The sequence below is a fragment of the Neovison vison genome, chromosome 4, assembly GCF_020171115.1.
Source record: "Neovison vison isolate M4711 chromosome 4, ASM_NN_V1, whole genome shotgun sequence".
Classification (NCBI taxonomy): Eukaryota; Metazoa; Chordata; class Mammalia; order Carnivora; family Mustelidae; genus Neogale; species Neogale vison.
Window position 1 is genome coordinate 128105019 of NC_058094.1, and position 17581 is coordinate 128122599.

General features: G+C 45.8%; 1 protein-coding gene across 3 annotated transcripts in view; it reads left to right on the forward strand.

Moving 5' to 3' along the window:
• Nucleotides 1–4001: 4001 nt before the first annotated feature.
• HECW1 (HECT, C2 and WW domain containing E3 ubiquitin protein ligase 1) overlaps nt 4002–17581 on the forward strand; it is a 460654-nt gene continuing 447074 nt past the window's right edge. For 2 of the 3 annotated variants that reach the window (XM_044245670.1, XM_044245672.1), the window contains exon 1: nt 4002–4743. In XM_044245670.1, coding sequence (XP_044101605.1) covers nt 4621–4743 — 123 coding nt within the window. In that variant the 5' untranslated portion in view covers nt 4002–4620. The remainder of the gene's footprint in view (nt 4744–17581) is intronic. The other variant, XM_044245671.1, reaches the window with a different exon arrangement.

Genomic DNA, 17581 nt, shown 5'->3' on the forward strand with positions numbered 1-17581 from the left:
TTAATAGGAAAATACAATTTAAAACCATAATAAGACACGGCTATACACCTTTGTCTTTGTCTTAATCAGACTGAAATTTTTCTCAATATACCATACATCACTCTGCCCATCTTCTAACCTTGCCATGTTAATCTGGCTCCTTCTCCTTCCCCCCCTTCACCTGCCAATTCCTCCTGATCCTTTAAGACTAACTATTAATTTAGGCACCATTAATTCTAAGAAGTTTGTCCTTTGACCTCACCCTCACTCCCCACATCTGGGTCTGAATTTGTGGCCCTTGTAATAGGTGATGACGGGCCTTCCATTTTACTTCTCACCTCATCTATCAAATACAGAGCGTTCACTTCTTTAATTAGACGTTTTAGTACTCTTAACTCTGATCTCCATGATGTCAGACTCTGTCTTCTTCAAGGTTATATCCCCAGAAATTAGCACATTAAAAATATAGTTGAATGAGTAGATAAATTCATATAAGAAAAGTTCTATGCTCCTTCATGTAACCTCTGTCTCTGTTTGACCCACCCTTGATCCCAAACCCCCTTAAGTTTCTCATAGCTGCCACGATAGTCTGTCAATCCCTAGTCGTTTGCTAATTAAAATCCTTTTTCCTTCATAAGAAGAAGGCCTGGTTTCTCTAGGTAGCTTGTTCAGCTGACCAAAATTGGACACCCTGTCCTCTGAATTACTATCCTTAGCCTTAGGTGTCCTCAAATGATAATTCTGTATCATGGATACATTGGTCTTATGGAGACAATGTCAGACATGACAGCATGAACACAGTTTCAGCTGCTTGGTACTTCACTACAAGACATTGACTTCTGGGTCTCCTGGGTGGCTCAGGCAGTTAACTGGTTGCCTTTAGCTCAGGTCATGATCACAGGATCCTGGGATGGAGTCCTGCATCAGGCTCCTTGCTCATTGGGGAGGCTGGTTCTTTCCTGCCTGCAGCTTCACCTGCTTGTTCTCTCTCCCTTTTTTGACAAATATATAAATAAAGTCTAAAAAAAAACAAAAAACAAAAAAACCAGACTTCCTCTTCTGCCATTATGATGGAGGTCTGTTCCTAGGTGTGATCTCTTGATTGGTTCAAGTCACCAGCTTTCTCCGCACTGTAGGAGCCCCTAACAAAGGATACTGTTTGTCTGTCTTTATCTGCATGTGGCCTGAGTCAAGCATGCGTACCAGTCCCTCCCTGAGTTACAAAAGTTGGAAACACAAGGTGACATCATTATCATGATAACACCCAGTGTTTGCATATGCTTCATCGTCTTAGCCCTCTTATGTAAGGTTAGTGCTCTTGGGGGCACTAGGACTGGGACTTGATTTCATGGTACTTACAACACTGTTTGGAGTATATTAGAAGCTTCATAAATGTGATTCACAAATGGATGGCTTTGAAATTGATGACAAAGTCTTTTTATTTCTCCACCCAATATGCCTTGCTTTAAGGTTCGGGAAGTCAAAGTCAGTTAATTCTAGACTTGAGTCTTCTGCGGGCCATGAGACCTTGAAGCCACTGGAGAACCCGTGTCGCCTTGGTTTTCTTCTCTGGGAAACAAGATGCTGTTACCCAAGCTGCATGACTCACATGACGATGTGAGTGTGGAGAATACAGGGGACAACAAGTGTGTGAGTGTGTGTGCTGCCATTGCCTCCAACGTGGAGAAGCAGCTTCATAAAGAATTTACTCCATGTGCCAAAAGGTGAAAGTTGGGGTACTTCTGCTTTCTTATCTTTTGCCTTCAGTATAAAAAAGGAAACTCCCCAGAGAAAATAAAGCACACTTCAGGATTGTTGCTTCAAAAACCCTACGAAAGACGTTGACTTGTCCAGTTATCTCCGTGACAGAGAGAACAGAAAAGTGTCTCTGAGCCAGGTTGATGCTGTGACCCTGAAAATAAAGAGGTGAACCTCTTGACAAATAATTGAAGTAAAGAATTTTCTTCACTGTGGTTTTCCAACTCTTCCACTTCTGAAAAGTTCTGGTTGTGAGAGAGAAGTCAAGACTTGGGCCAGTGAAGGAAGAGTCACTGAGAAACATCCCATCTTACAGGGTTGGGGGAGAAGACTTGGTCTAGAGAAGTCTGTGCACTGACTTCAATGAGGAGTGAGGAGTTCCGGAGTCAGGGCCACCCTTTGTTTATTCTAGAGGAAGACTGAGCTTGGGGTGTGGGAAGGAAGACTGAGCTTGGGGTGTGGGAAAGATTTCTCCTGGTGTGTAAAATGTCTCACTTAGGAGATGCTGGGCAGGAGAATCAATAAATAAATAAGCATTCTGAAGAATGCAGTTCATGGGATTACAGATGATGGAGAGCACGTGCTCAAAACCACTGCATCTTATGTGAATACATCAGGCCAGATCCCAACCAAACGCACATAGATTTACATACACGGGGTAGCCAGCAGCCAACAGCGACCAACATTTCAGTTCTCTGTGCATCTTGGTTGGCTGTACAAGGAGGAATTTATTCTTTGCTTCCTTCCAGTTCTAGCATACTGATACTGCAAGCAGTTTAGTATGAAACCCTATTTGAAAGCTAGTCTTGTCCAACAATAGATTGGGGGGGTAGTATTTTCACCCTTTGCATTTGTAATTACAATGTTTGTTTTGTGTTTTTTCGGTGCAGACACAGGATGGTGCCCAGACATGTGTGAGTGTTCACAACTGTGTATAGGGTAGGTGGGGAAAGTGGGTAAGACAGAGGCCAAGAACACTTGTCACCTGCTAGGGTGTCTCTACCAGATCCTTTCTGGACATACTGTTTGCTCCGACACAAAAGGGCCAGTGGGCCGGGGCCAGTGCTGGATATACCCAGTATGCCTGCTGGGTGTAGGAAGGACGGGGCCGGCGGTAACAAGAATCAATATATATTTATGGCGGGGGCGGGGGGGTGGGGTGCGCGGAGGCTGCAGGGCGGGGCAGCGCTAATGAGAGCAAGCCCGGCTTGTGGTTGGTTCGGGAAGTCTGGTACCCACAGAGGAGCAGGGAGGGAGGGGATGCGGGCGGGAGGATAAAGCGATGAAGTGTGCTGCGTTACCGCGCATCAGGAGCCGTTGTGGCTGCCGGAATACGGTGCGTCTCTGACCGAGCCGGCCCAGTCCTCGCGCGTACACTACCGAGCAGCGCGCGCCTCTCGCCGTGGCCCTGGCGGCGGCTGCCACTCGCCGCGAGCCCCCGGAGCGCTGCGAGAGCGGGTGGGCGCCCCGGTCCCCCGGCAGGTGCCCGGCGCGCCATGCAGGGCACGTGCGCCCCCCGGCTCTAACCTGCGCGCTGACAGGAGCATGATCTGTGCCCAGGCCGGGGCTGCCAAGGTAAGCGAGCCCCTTGTGGGGACTCTGCCTGCCGCCCCTTCCCCCGCCCTTCTCTGGGCGGCTTCCCCGCCGCTCCCGAGGCCCCGGCAGCGCCCTCCCTCCCCAGGGCCCGGGATCCACCCTCCTCCCCACCCTCTCGCTTCTCCCGCGAGGTTCAATTGTCAGCGTGGGACGTGCCGCCGCCCGGGCCGGGCAGGCATCCCGGGGGGCGACCCCGGCTCGGGTATGGCAGGCACACCGGGCCCTCCTGCGGGGCACGGAGAGAAACAAAGAAGCCCCCAAGCGGGTTGGTGGCGCCTCCCCCGCCCCCCGGCGCCCTCCCAGCGGCGAGGAGGTGTCAGGGGAGGGGGCGGAGAGACCTACGTAATCCCCCTTCCCAGCCCACACCCACCCTCTGCGAACCAAGGCTCCGAATTTGGGCTTTGCCTCGGGTTCCCTCGTAGACAATTGTGTCCCAAGCAATGCCGTGGTTAGCCGAGCGAGTCCCCAGCCCCGCGCTAGCTTGCCAGTGCTCTCTCAGGGGGCGCGGGGCAGGTCGGGGCCGTGCTCCCCTGGGTGGTGGCAGGCTGCGAGGATGCGCGGTGCGGGTGCTGCTCCAGCGCCTCCCTGTCCCCGGCCGGCGGCACCGCTCAGCCGGGCCTGCCACCTGAGTTTTAGCGGGAGCAGCCCGTTTCGTCGCCTACCGTATTGCGAGCCGCACGCAGGCGGGGAGGGAGCCACTGGGAAAAATGCGCGCGGTCCATTTTTAGCTGGAGGTGCGCTTCCTTCTACCCCTACATTCCCGGGCCGTGACAATGCAGCAAAATCCGAGGGCTCGAACAATGTGGCCCCTCCATCCCCCGCTCCGCCAGTGCCTTGTGATCGCTCTGCCGTTTTGACGTCTCGGCCACTTGGCAGATTTGCGGAGTGTGGGTGCGTGGTTTGTCTCTCTGTCTTGCACACAGAGACCATAACTTCCCTGCCCAATTTGAGCGCGTGGGGGGGAGCTGGCAGGGACACAGGCTGCGGAGATGCCCGGCTTCCTGTGGTTCCGGGCACAGAGCACCCCTGTCTGCATTGAGCTGACACCAGATAGCATGTGGGGATTTTCCTAGTTGCTGAAGATATTTGACGTTGCTATAGTTTTGTGCTTACTTCTCTTGGGATCTGCAGTGGTGCAATTCTCCCCTTGTTTTTATTTTTTTCTCTTTGAAAAGATAACAAGACTGTGTTCAGCAGAAATGGAAACAGGACCAGCAGCCTAGTTCAAAGACTAAGGGAGGCATCTTCTCTCTTTTCCTGGGATTTAAACGCGATTTAGGAGGGCAGATGCCCTACCTGAAAAGGCCAGACTTTAAAGACCCAGGCAGTGTCGCGGTCCAAGGCGTATCAAAGCAGGTGGCCAGATCTGCATTTCTCATCAGCGGACTCGCGCCGGCTGTGGCTATTACGGTAATTCGTTCTAGACCGGGGATTCATTTTGAAAATGTGTGTTTTCCACTAAGAAGGGATTAGAGTCCAAATGCCTACCCTGTGTGTATGAATGTGTGTGCATGCTTGGAGCAAAAGAGCGTGGCAGAATTCCCTGCTGCCCCTTCCCTCTGTTTGCCGCCTCCTCTAGAATGTGGCATTGGGGGGGGGGGGGAAAGGTAGCACTATTTTAGTTCCTAGACCCACAGGCAAATTGAACTTCAGAGTGTTTCATTTAATAAACCATGTTCTGACTAATTCTGGAGTCCCAGTCTAGGGCAGGTTAGCAGCTTTGTGGAATGACAGTTCATTTTGTCTCAGGTAGTTATTTCATGAAGGCAAATTGCCCAAGTTTGTTTAGATTGTGACATTATTGACTTGGTTGGGAGACCACCAATAGGCTGAGCTGGCACAACCTATTAATGGATCAGTACAGAGAGACTGCAACGCCTGTGACTTGTGTCTGTACCGTCATTTGCTTCCCTTTGCGCTTCTGGCTTTTAAAGAAGGGTGTTTTTAAAAGATCATTTAAGCGTTAGTCTCTGTGATGCCTGCATCAGATATGATTATCAGCGCAGGGAGGACTAAAAGGACAGATGTGATTATGGGAGGAGAAGCCTCTGCCATCTCCCCTCCTTATCAGTGAAGTGAGGAAGTTGGACTGGCTGATTTCTGGGGCTCCTTCCAGTTCTAGCATTATGTGATAATGGTAGAGGAGTAAGAAAAGTTACCAAGTTTATCAAGGCCAATAATTATAGCCCAAATTATACAAACAACAAAGGGACAGATTATAGAATTTATGGTTTGTTTTAACACCTTGCAGTTTGTTTTAACTCTGGCATCTGCATTTTCTTCTAGATGAAATTAGCCAATGACTCAAACAGGTCAAATTTGTTTGCTTTTACTCCGTAGGGCAAAAGATTTGGTAGGGTCTGGGGTACCTAGAGGAATACTGGGTAACAGATTTTCTCCTTGTTTGTGGATTAGTTCTTTATTACAGTCTCATCTTTTGTTAAGTAATGGACAATATAGCTTATTTCCAATGATTGATTTTTTTTGTTTGTTTTTAATGAAAGACTCTAAGTGGCTGTTTCATTGGCAATTGGTAATAGCGTCTGATTTACTTTCCCTGACAGAATTTGATATTGTTCACAAAACTTGCTAGCACTGATGCTCTTTATAGAAATGAGGCAACAATTATGCTAAGGCAAGCAAAGCATTTTCAGGTGCTTGTAGTAATTTCTACAGTTTGGGAGTGGTTGGGGTATTTGGTCATCGATTTATGCTTAACTACTCAATTTTCTACTGTACTGTGCTCATTTGTTTTAAAGTTACAATTATAATAACATCCGGGACTAAGGATACCTGCCAGGTGCAATGAAGTACCCCCTCTCCTGTTTCCATAGCCTTCTCCTTCATACCTCTGAGGCAGCTCTTATCATACTGCACTTGCAGGAGGTGTGAAAGGACCACAGCCCCCTTGAATGTGCTGCGAGCACTTTGAGGACAAGGACATTGTTAATTCATCTCTCGTCTCTCTGGCACATTGCACTTCGCCGAGGACAGGGGTATGTTCTCAGGAATGTTGGTTGAGTGCATTTCAGGTCATAACAATGCCCTCTACTCTTTTAGGCAAGGAGGTAGGTGGGAATTCTTCCCTTCGTGAGTCAGATGGGCCTATCGGAGGGGTTATGTAAGCATCTGAGGGAACAGGTGAGCCAGGACTCAAATCTCTGCCTTCCCTCATGCTGCCCCAGAGAAAGGCTCCCCCGGCTCTCAGGGAGAAATCACAGAGACTGCAAGACTGCCCGCTTGGGTTCTTTCTTACTTGAAAAACCTGGGTTATCTTTTGATAAAATTGATCTGATAGCTGCTTGGTTCTGTCTTGCTGTGGCCTTAAAAGGGGACTTATTCAGCCCCTGAACTCCAGCCCACAATTAGACGGTGAGGGTGAGCCCCACTCTGCTACTTCCTCTCTAAGACTGGTTCCACACCCACAGCTTGCTCCGATGATGGACTTATCTAGGGAATGCCCCTGGCGGAGAGTTGTTCTGTTGGAATCACATTTAACCTCTGAAATGAGCCAGCAGCTAGACCAGAGACAACCATCATTGCTGGGCCACCAGCCCACTCTGGACTGTCTCCTCGCAGTCGGATTTCTACGCCAACAGGTGTGACTTACAGACAGACCCCTTGCTTCCATCCGGTCACCTCCTTACCTTTTCATCCTGAAAAGCAGGACGAGTTACTATTAGGAAACCAGGAAGTTCAAATCCACATACCTTCCTGTAAGGCAAACCTAAGCATGTTTGACACTCATGGACTTTTAGAGAAAACAGTGTGGAATGTTCCACGCGGCGTTTTTCAAGTCACTTTCCCTCTCTGAGGTTTGATTTCCTCTTCTTTAAAAGTAAGGAGTTGAACCAGGTAATCCAAATGGTCATGTCTAACACCGTGATTCTGGGATGGTTTTTGTGGGTTTACTCAATTGAATTAGAGGGAGACAAAGATTAGTATTAATTATAATTATATTAATATTTACACTTATTTATAAACCTAACTTTGCAATATATCTACTAGAAACACTTAAGGCTATGTGTGCTAGCCTCTCGGTTATCTCTGTTAACTATATTGTCCGTAAGTAGCTATCACAGTTCTTTCTTATTTGTAAAATTAGATTTACTATATGAAAGGAAAAATCTGTGGCATTTCTGTTCCCAGTGAGGAGAAAAGTGGATGATCCCCAACTTTTGTATAAAATGTCTGTTAGTTTATGGTTTGATAGTCAAGTTTCGAGGACCTAGAGTAAAATGTTTTTATTCTCACCATGGAGTGTGTTTCCCAGCTGAGTAACCGTGGCGGTCAGAAGTGTTCCCTGGGATTCATCTAACAATGTTCCCATTGCCTTCTGGTCCCTCACTTTGCTCTTATTTATTTACTTATTTACTTACTGTTTTGTGTTTCTGCCCCTTCTTGAGTTCGTCTGACCTCCTGCCTCAGCCATAACACATTGGGGGCTGGTAGCTCCGCCCACTCAAACTTACCCCGTCCCACTGGATGCAGGCGGGTGCCTCATAATCTTCCATATGTCTCAACACTCTCTATCTTCTTAAACTTTTTCTTAAAAGACTTTATTTATTTATTTGACAGACAGAGACCACAAGTAGGCAGAGAGGCAAGCAGGGGGGTGGGCGGGAAGCAGGCCCCCACGCTGAGCAGAGAGCCCCATGAGGGGCTCTATCCTAGGACTCTGGGATCATGACCCCAGCCAAAGGCAGAGGCTTAACCCACTGAGCCACCCAGGCGCCCCTCTATTTTCTTCATAACTGTTGCTTCTCAAGTTAAGATACAATGAGGTTTAGAGGCAGACTAGCTCATCTGATGATTTTGTTGGACATCAACATGGACTTTCTAATTACTGGGCATTTGTCCTAAAGCCTCCTTCAACACTTTAGGAAACAAAGCAGTATGTTGGTGATTTATATGTCCCATATCATAATATTTGGATGTATGGGTATTTATCGGTAAGTTGTTGTCATGTTCTGTGACATGGGCATTGTAGAGAAAATGATAAGCAGTCCTTTCACGATGACAATAATGTCACTGCTTATGGGCAGGGTATCACCAAGACCACTAAGCCCCCTGGTCACTAGACAATGACATCTGGATTCCCCATAGCAGCCAGGAGTTGTGCCCTGTTCACACTCTTCCTGATTTGTTGGCCCAAAGCTTGATGTACACAGAGGATTGATAAGTAAGGATGTAGTGTACAGACAGACTATTCTGGTGTTACCCAGTATCTGTTGCCTTGCAGTATTTTGGGGAGAATTCAGTGTATGGAACTTAAGCTGGTGGTGTTGGGGTGGGGGGTGCTGGAAAAGGACGCCATCTGTGCCCATAATGACGAATGCCATCATGGAGACTTCACTCGGGGTCCCTTTTATATATTTAGTGGAGCAGATTTTCCCTTTCACACTTTCTAGATCTATTTGGATTGAACAGATGTCAGGGAAATATCATGTGTGTGGAAGGGAAAAAAAAGAAGACCAGAATTCACATCCATGGCCAGCGATTGTGATTCAATCAGTTTGTCCTTAAACTGACACTCATTTAACTTGTACACATGTTCCCTGCTTTTGCTTTCGGGGTTTAAGTCATGACAGTTTGAGAAACAGAAGTCTCAGTCCTGCAATTCAGAGGTTCAGGTTAAGGGGAGACTAGGGTTGGACACATTAGACCTCGTTTGCTTGCTGTCCACAGCCACAGCAGCCGTCCATCACGGTCCCTCCTGCAACACACTGACCAGCCAGAAAACCACAGGATGTGATTGATAGGTGTTTACTCTTAAAAGAACTTCTCTTTCTGTGTTGTTATTCTTAATTCCTTTTACCATCAAAATGTAAGACTACTCAGTTAACAAAACCGTCCCCTCTATTTTGTGCCTAAGTAATTTTTGTGGAAATGAGCTTTCTGAAGTTGAGAAAGAAGTAGTTTTGAGGGTCACCCCTGTCCCTGACAAGACAAAGGACTGGCTTGTAAAGGGACTGATGGGAACAAACAGTTGACACAGAAACGTGCTGTGATGGGGGACATTTCAGATGCCTCTCCAGACTCCACACCCCTCCCAGCTGGTCAGTGTTCTGTTCCCTCTTACAGAACACACCTGGATAAAGTGGTCCACGTGGCTTTCTTTAGTCCCCCTGTGTGAGCGCGTGAAAATGTATTTTATTGTGTAATGTTTAATTGACGCTAACAAGATGTTTAACATATCTGCGAATTATGAAGAAAATAAAACAAATACCGGCCAGCCGTGTAGCCTGAGACCAGAATACTGTGGGTTCATTGGAAGCACCCTGTGTGCTCCTGCTTCGTCTCTCCGTCAACCTCCCAGAGCACTCATTCAAGCTCTGGTCCCCACCCTTCCTTCCCACTGTCCCCATGAGGGTCACTGGCGGTGTCTGCTTATCCAGTACCAGGCCAGCTCCCATCTGAGTGCCGCTGATCACACCCTGGGGTCCGCTTTCTCTGTTCTGAGCCCTTTGCTTCTAGGACACCAGATTCTCCTGGCTTCCTACTGTGTCCCTGGATCTCTTTGTTAGGCTCTCTTGATGGTCCCCGACTTTTTTATCCCTACGTGATGGAATTCTCTAGGGCTTGGCTCTCACATCTCTTCTTACCTATATTTCTGCCTTTGGTCTCAATACAGCTTCTATGCCAATGATCATCAAGTCTATCTCAGTGGTCCTGGCTCACCTTAGAATCCTACCACTGGCATCTCCCTGAATGCCATGCAATCTAAAATCTGTCTGTGCAAAACACAAACCGCAATTTTCACTCCTCAAAGCTGCCTTCCCTTTGGAGCTCTCTATCTGTGTAAAGGGATGCCTCTGTTCTTCTGTTGCTCAGGCCTAATGCCTTTGATCCCCTGACTTCTGTCTCTCTTCTAATCCGGCTTTTTGCAAATGGCTGTCCCTTCTTCTCACCATGTCTGGCCAGCATAACCAGACTTATCTCAGCCACCATGATCTCTCAGCTTCTGCACGGATGCCCAATCAATCTCCTGCGTGCCCTGCCCATCTGCAATCTGCTCTATGTCCGGCAGCCGAAATGATCATTCATTTGTTCACCAAATATTGACTCAATGTCTGCTATGTGTCAGGCATTATTTTAGGTGTTGGCATGCAGCATAAATACAACACAGAACAGTCAGAAATCTCTGTTATTTCTTTGCCCACAGTCTTCGATGGTTCCATCCCTCTGAAAATGAAATTCAAACTTCCTGTTTGGCCAACAGCCCCTTTATAACTGGGGCTCCCACTCCTGCTGTACCAGGCCCATGTCCCCAACCTCCTTAACCTTCCTTAACCAAGCCACTCACACTCTCATCTCCCATGCTGCTCCCTTAACCTGGAAGGGATGCGTGTGCCGGGGGAGGGGAGGCTTCTCCCAGGTATGTGCAAGCTTGACTCTCGGTTAATGACATACCACTTCTTCAGAAAGGCTTTCCCTGACCACCCATGTATACACTGCCTTCTCTTCCATCTCCCTGCTTTCTTTTTCTTCACATTTCTTGGTGCCACTTGATTTGTGATGTATTTGCTTCCTTATGCGTCCATTGTCTGTCTCCCATTCTAACTTGTAAATGCCTTAGAACAGGGGCTTATTTGCCCAGTGTCTGGAGCAGTGCCTGGAACATAGTAGCCACACTCTTTTATTTTTTTTTAATTGAATTGAATTTCATATAAATTCAGTTAATTAACGTATGCTGCATATTAGTTTCAGAGGCAGAGTTCAGTGATGTTTCAGTTGTATATAACACCCAGTGCCCATTACCTCATGTGCCCTCCTTAATGACCATCACCCAGTTACCCCACGCCCCACTCACTTCCCTTTCAGCAACCCTCAGTTTGTTTCCTAGTGCTAAGAGTCTCTTATGCTTTGTCTCCCTCTCTGATTTCGTCTGCTTTTATTTTTTCCCTCCCTTCCCCTATGTTTTGTTTCTTAAATTCCACATGTGAGCAAAATCATATGATAATTGTCTTTCTCTGATTGACTTATTTCACTTAGCATAATACCCTCCAGTTCCATCAACATCGTTGCAAATGGTAAGATTTCATCCTTTTTAATGGCTGAGTAATATTCCATTGTATATATGAATCACATATTCTTTATCAATTCATCTGTCGATGGACATCTGGGCTCTTTCCATAGTTTGGCTATTGTGGACATTGCTGCTATAAACACTGGGGTGCAAGTGCCCCTTTGGTTCACTACATCTGAATCTTTGGGGTAAATACCCAGTGGTGCGACTGCTGGGTCATAGGGTAGCTCTATTTTCAAATTTTTGCGGAACCTCCATACTGTTTTCCAGAGTGGCTGCACTAGCTTGCATTCCCACCAACAGTGTAGGAGGGGGGTTCTCCTTTCTCTGCATCCTTGCCAAAACCTGTTGTCGCCTGATTTGTTGATTTTAGCCATTCTGACTGATGTGAAGTGGTGAGTCCTTGTGGTTTTCATTTGTATTTCTGAGTGACGTTGGGCATTTTCTTATTGTCTGTTGAGTAGCCACGCTCTTCACAGAATAAAATCTTTTCAGAATCTGTGGGGTTAGAGTTTGGATGGTATTTTCAGGTCTCTGGATAAGTGATTCAGGTCTCTCCAATAAGTGATTTCCATAAATGATTTCCCCCACTCCACACGTGGGAGTTGAGCTCCTCATTATTGCCTGGGTATTTTTTTTAAAGATTTTATTTATTTATTTGACAGACAGAGATCATAATTAGGTAGAGAAGCAGGAAGGGAAGAAGGCTCCCTGCTGAGCAGAGAGCCTGATGCCAGGCTCGATCCCAGGACCCTGGGATCATGACCTGAGCAGAAGGCAGAGGCTTTAACCCACTGAGCCACCCAGGCGCCCCGTACTGCCTGGGTATTGTGTTGATACTCAATTTCTGTGTTACTAATCCAGGCTGACATTCTCTCATGGTTAAAGCTTGTCTTTGCTTCCTCCTCACCCCGGGGGCAAGTAGCCGTTGGTCACTCCATTGTCCTCAAATTTGATTAAGTTATTTGTTGTTATTAGGACTAGATAAAACTCTCTGCCCTCCGGTCTCTGCCTCCTCTGGTCCACACTGATTTTTTTTTTCATCTCATATGTTGTTCCTGTGTTCAAAACCATCAGGAGCCCCTAAAGTCTACACAAGAAAGAGCCCATTCCCCAGGCTGGTCTTGCAAGTCTGTGGGTGGTGTCCAGCCATGTCCCAGGATGTCCCGTTGACCTCTCCCACAGCCCACTGGAATTTCTTTTCATTTCTCCAAACATACTTTCCATTTTCCTGTAATAATGTACCTTCCTCCTTACACTGTATTCTAATCTGTTTCCCTAGCCCTCTATAAACTTACCTATTTTTAAGATCTAGCTTAACTCTTACGTCCTGAGTTTTCCAGTGAATAGAACTCTCCCTGCACTGACTTCCCATGTGATGGGGGTCACTGTATGCTCGCTATTGACTCTCCCGCATTTCAGCCTCCTTACTCAATGATGGGCTCCCAAGGTTAAGGACCATGTCCCGTTTATCTTAGTATCCTGAAAATACTTGTCCTGGTATCTGCCATTGCAGATATGTCTCTGAATGTTAAATGAATGAGTGCCCCGAGGAACAATCTGAGTTGAGAAGGTCTGTATTGTATTGCTTCTAGAATGGCTTTCTGCACAATGTGTGCATCCATGAAATGTATATCATAACGCTAAGTGGAAATTTGGAAGAGGTGAACTCCACAAGGACAAGAATTTCTATCCTGCTTTTTTCATCGATTTTCCTAAGTGCTGAGAATAGCGCCCAGGAACAGAACTCACTATTTAAAGGCTGAATGCAGTTTATAGCTGGACCATATCTTCAATTTTTAATATCCCTGTATATAATAGAGTAAGCCCGAGGACAGGTGAGACTTTCCCAAGATCACGCAGTATAAGACATGGAACCTGTCTTCTTCCTGCTGTCCTGCCCAGTCATGAACAGAAGAATGCCTGATAACTTTTCCCAAAGGGACTTTTTTTTTTTTTTAAAGATTGTATTTATTTATTTGACAGAGAGAGAGGGAACACAAGCAGGGGGAGTGGGAGAGGGAAAAGCAGGCTTCCCGCCGAGCAGGGAGCCCTTTGTGGGGCTCCATCTGAGGACTCCTGGATCATGACCTGAGCTGAAGGCAGACGCTTAACAACAGAGCCACCCAGGCCCTGCCCCCCAAAAGGAGGTTCACAGTGTTACCTTCTTACCAATGTCTGAGTGACTTCCTTCTTCAGAAGAAACCTGACTTTTTAGATCTTCTGAAAGAAGCCATAGAGAAGAAACTGCAGAATGTCAAAGGACTCAGACCCCAGGCAATAGGAAACAAAATTTGTATGTTACCATTCTGCTTGTATGGTGCATTCATTTTTGGAAATGCCTGACAGATCTGGCCCCTTGGCTCTGCTGGGCCATGTTTGGGGACTTTGTGTAAACCTGGTGTCTACTTGAAAGAATGAGGTAGTCAGTGTTTCTTAAATCTACTCTGATTCAAAAACAATTCACAATAAAATATCTGGTTAAATTTCACCAGGGAATTTTATTGCAATGCTGTTCTCTGTCTTCATGACAACTTTGAGTAGCAAGCTAGCACAATTTTTGATGAAATATCTCTCACAAGAACTTTGCAAACATTCTCCATCCTTTTGTTGCAAGTAAGTAAAAGGCATCTGTCTGGGAAACATACATTCAGGTCCTGGTGTGACATCCTTGGGAAAATAGTTGGAAGTCACTAATTGCTATTTTCGGCTTTTTTCCCAGGAGAGAGGAAAAAATATCATTATATATATACTGAAGAGGCTTTAAGCTTCTAATGAAAAATTTGACCTAGGGACTACTGGATCACAAACCAAAATAAAAATGCATTGTGTGTTTGTATACACACATATCTATGTACAGATAATATGGAAATATATATAAAATGTATAAGTACTGTATATAAACTTTTAAAGTTCTGATTGGTCATTTTCTTTTCTTTTCTTTTTTTTTATCTATTTGCCAGAGAGAGAGAGAGAGCAAGCGAGTATACACAAGCAGGCAGAGAGGCAGGCAGAGGCAGCGAGAGAAGCAGGTTCCCTGCTGAGCAAGGAGCCCGTATGTGGGACTCTATCCCAGGACCCTGGGATCATGACCCGAGCCGAAGGCAGGGGCTTAACCCACTGAGCCACCCAGGCGTCCCCTGATTAATCATTTTCAAGTAATTTCCAATTGTTTTATTCACCTAGAAGACATTTCTTGAGTTTCCATTATATGACAAGCATTTGTTTTTGTGCGGGATTTTTACCTCTAGACAAAAATCTACTTGAGTTTAAGGCAAAAGTGTGCAAAAAATACAGCAGAATAAAATCCCTGCAGTGGAGAAACATTTTGTTTGAGAAAGCAAATTGAAAAAGTTGTATCTTTTAAGAGTGATTTTTAAAAAGATTTTTAATTTTTTTAAAGATTTGTAATTTTTAATTAATTAATCTTTATACCTACCATGGAGCTTGAACTCACAACCCCGAGATTTACAGTCATATATTCCACTGACTGAACCAGGTCCCCAGGGGTGACTGTTTTATTTCCACACAGCTAATGGAGCGTCTGTTATATACCAGACACTGGGCTGGGGCCTAGGTTATCCTGGTGAATGTATATGCCAGAGTCCTTGTCGTCACAGAGCTGAGGGTGAGGCCTTCAAGTTCACCATCTTGCTTCTGAGAATATCCTCACGGTTTGGTCATTACATAGAACATCACCCTTGTCAGGGACTTAGAAATCATTGTGCTGTTCTTCAGTTAAACTTAATTTTACCAAATCGAATGCTTCTGTCCTTGATCTGGACCTTCAGGTCCATTGCTTGAGAACCCAGGGCTGTAGAATCCTGTTCCCTCGTGACTCAAAACTTTGTCACAAATGGTATTTTTCCCCAATGATCTAGAGAATCTTCGGGAGCAGGAGGTACTTTTTTATCTAAATATTTTATAGAGACGTCCATGAACATCCGTGTCGAGAGATATTCTGTAGCTCAGACGGGCTACCTGCTCAGGACCCATAGGCTTCCAGGATCAGGCAAGGTGAATGGCTGGGTTTGGTGCACATTGTTAGCAGGTGGAGGAGGCCTGGGATGAAGACCGCACTCGACGTGGGGCCTCCCACTGCTAGGCAGGAGGACGGATGGTCAGATTCTCCTCTCCAGAGGTCTGCATCCTGCTCTGGGTTAAATGGCATTTATCATGCTAACCTAGGGTATTTTTTTTAGCTTCTAGAGAAAGTATTGAATGAACCATTTCAGCTATTTAGAGGAAGTTGAGGGGTTATAGCAAGAGAAATAAAACACATCTAAACCAAGCTGAGAGTAATGGGGGAGGGTAGGAATTAGGTGTCAGAAGTGTCACACTTCCAGAGAAGGAAAGGAAGGTCATTCTGGGGTCCTGACCTCTCCCTGTTTCAAGCGCTCACTGGTCTCAATTGAATCATGTAAACGATGCACTATTTTTATCAAAACATTAAACTTCGTGGCAGGAATTTTTTCATGATTGTAAGAGCCCTTGCCTTTGAAATTTCATTTCAGAGGCAGAGTGAATGGCTTTGTTTTTTCCATTTAGCACATCTTGGTATGAATTTGCAGATGGCTTTTGAGGGATCTAGATATTTTATTTTTCAAATCTATTTTTTCCAAGTGCCATTAGCAGGTGGAACTCATGACTTCCGGTATTTTTCAGGCAATGAGCTCAGTGAGGTTTGAAAATTAGCTAAGCCATTTATAGATTCATAGAATGCTGGCTAGGGAAGGCACCTAAGCCATGTCCCACTTAACCCTCTCACGGTCCCCACAATAAGACAGCCATCTCCCACGGTCACAGCCTCTGCATTTGTGAGACCTAGGATGAGAAGCTGTCTCTGGTCTCCTGGCTTGACCCTTTGCAGCACCATTTGCTAGCTTCCTTTAGGTCTGGGCAGGAAGCTTATATATCCTTGGAGTCCAGGCAAATAATGGGTTTCAGGGTTGGGGGAGAAGGAAAGCTGCTGGCAGTTGATGGTGAGTCTGGGCCTGTGTTGGTGGCTACTTAGTTTCAAGCCAATTGCTGACATGTGTGAACATGTTGCTAGTTCTGATTTTTCTAAGAAAACCACAAGACTGAATATTTAAGAGAATTTTAGTTTTTTAAGATTTTTTTTCCCATTTGCTCAATTTAATAATATGGCAATACTCAGTGAGCCAGACTGGCATAACTGTAAGCCTCTAATTTGCAACTTTTGCTCTAGAGAAACTGTGCTTTGAGGATTTCTAGGATGGCAAGGACCATGAGCATGGCTTCAAATAGCCGAAATCGGAAATATGACTCAGAGACGTGCTCTGAGTCCAGAATGAGAACGAGTGGGCAGAAGATTTTGATTCATTAGTAATAAGGATTTTCTGAAAGAGAATTACTTGAAAACAGTGAGGCATCCGTGTGCCAGGGTCCCACTGAGCAGGGGCACTGGGCCCTTTGTTGGGAGGCTGGGTGGAGGCCTGAGGTTCTATACCTTCCATTACGCTCTCCATGATGAGCTGTAAGGCTACCCTACCTGGTTTGGCTTTCTACCTGGAGCTTCCTACCGCTTCAGTGCACCATGGGAGAAGGGCCAAAACTGTCAGGGTGAAACCCTATACAGTTGGCCCTTGCACGGCGTAGGGGGTGAGGGGAGCCAATCCGACATGCAGTTGAAAATCTAAGTATAACTTTTGACTCTTCAAAAAACGTAAGCACTAACAGCCTACTGTTGACCAGAGGCCTTACCAAGAACACAGTCGATTAACACATATTCTGTATATTATATGCATTACATGCTGTATTCTTACAATAAAGCAAGCTAGAGAAAAGATAATATTATTAAGAAAATCACAAGAGAAAATACACTGACAGTACTGTACTGTATCTACTGGAAAAAAAATCCACGTATAAATGGACACGTACGGTTACATGTGTCATTCAGGGGTCAATGGTGTAATTTGTTCTCACTTTCTTCTCCCATCCAAGTACTAACCAGGCCCGACCCTGCTTAGCTTCCGAGATCAGACGAGATCGGGCGCGTTCAGGGTGGTATGGCCGTAGACTGTTCTCCCTTTCTTCTTTTTTGAGTAAAACCCCACCAGCTTGATTCCTTCTCCCACTGAGGGATTACTTCTCATCTTCCTCTCTAATTGCTGTTTTCTCTTGTCTATAAAGCACTGTGCAAGGCTTCTTCACCACTAGGAAAATTCCTCTTTTCTTGATTTTTGCTCTACCACCTTA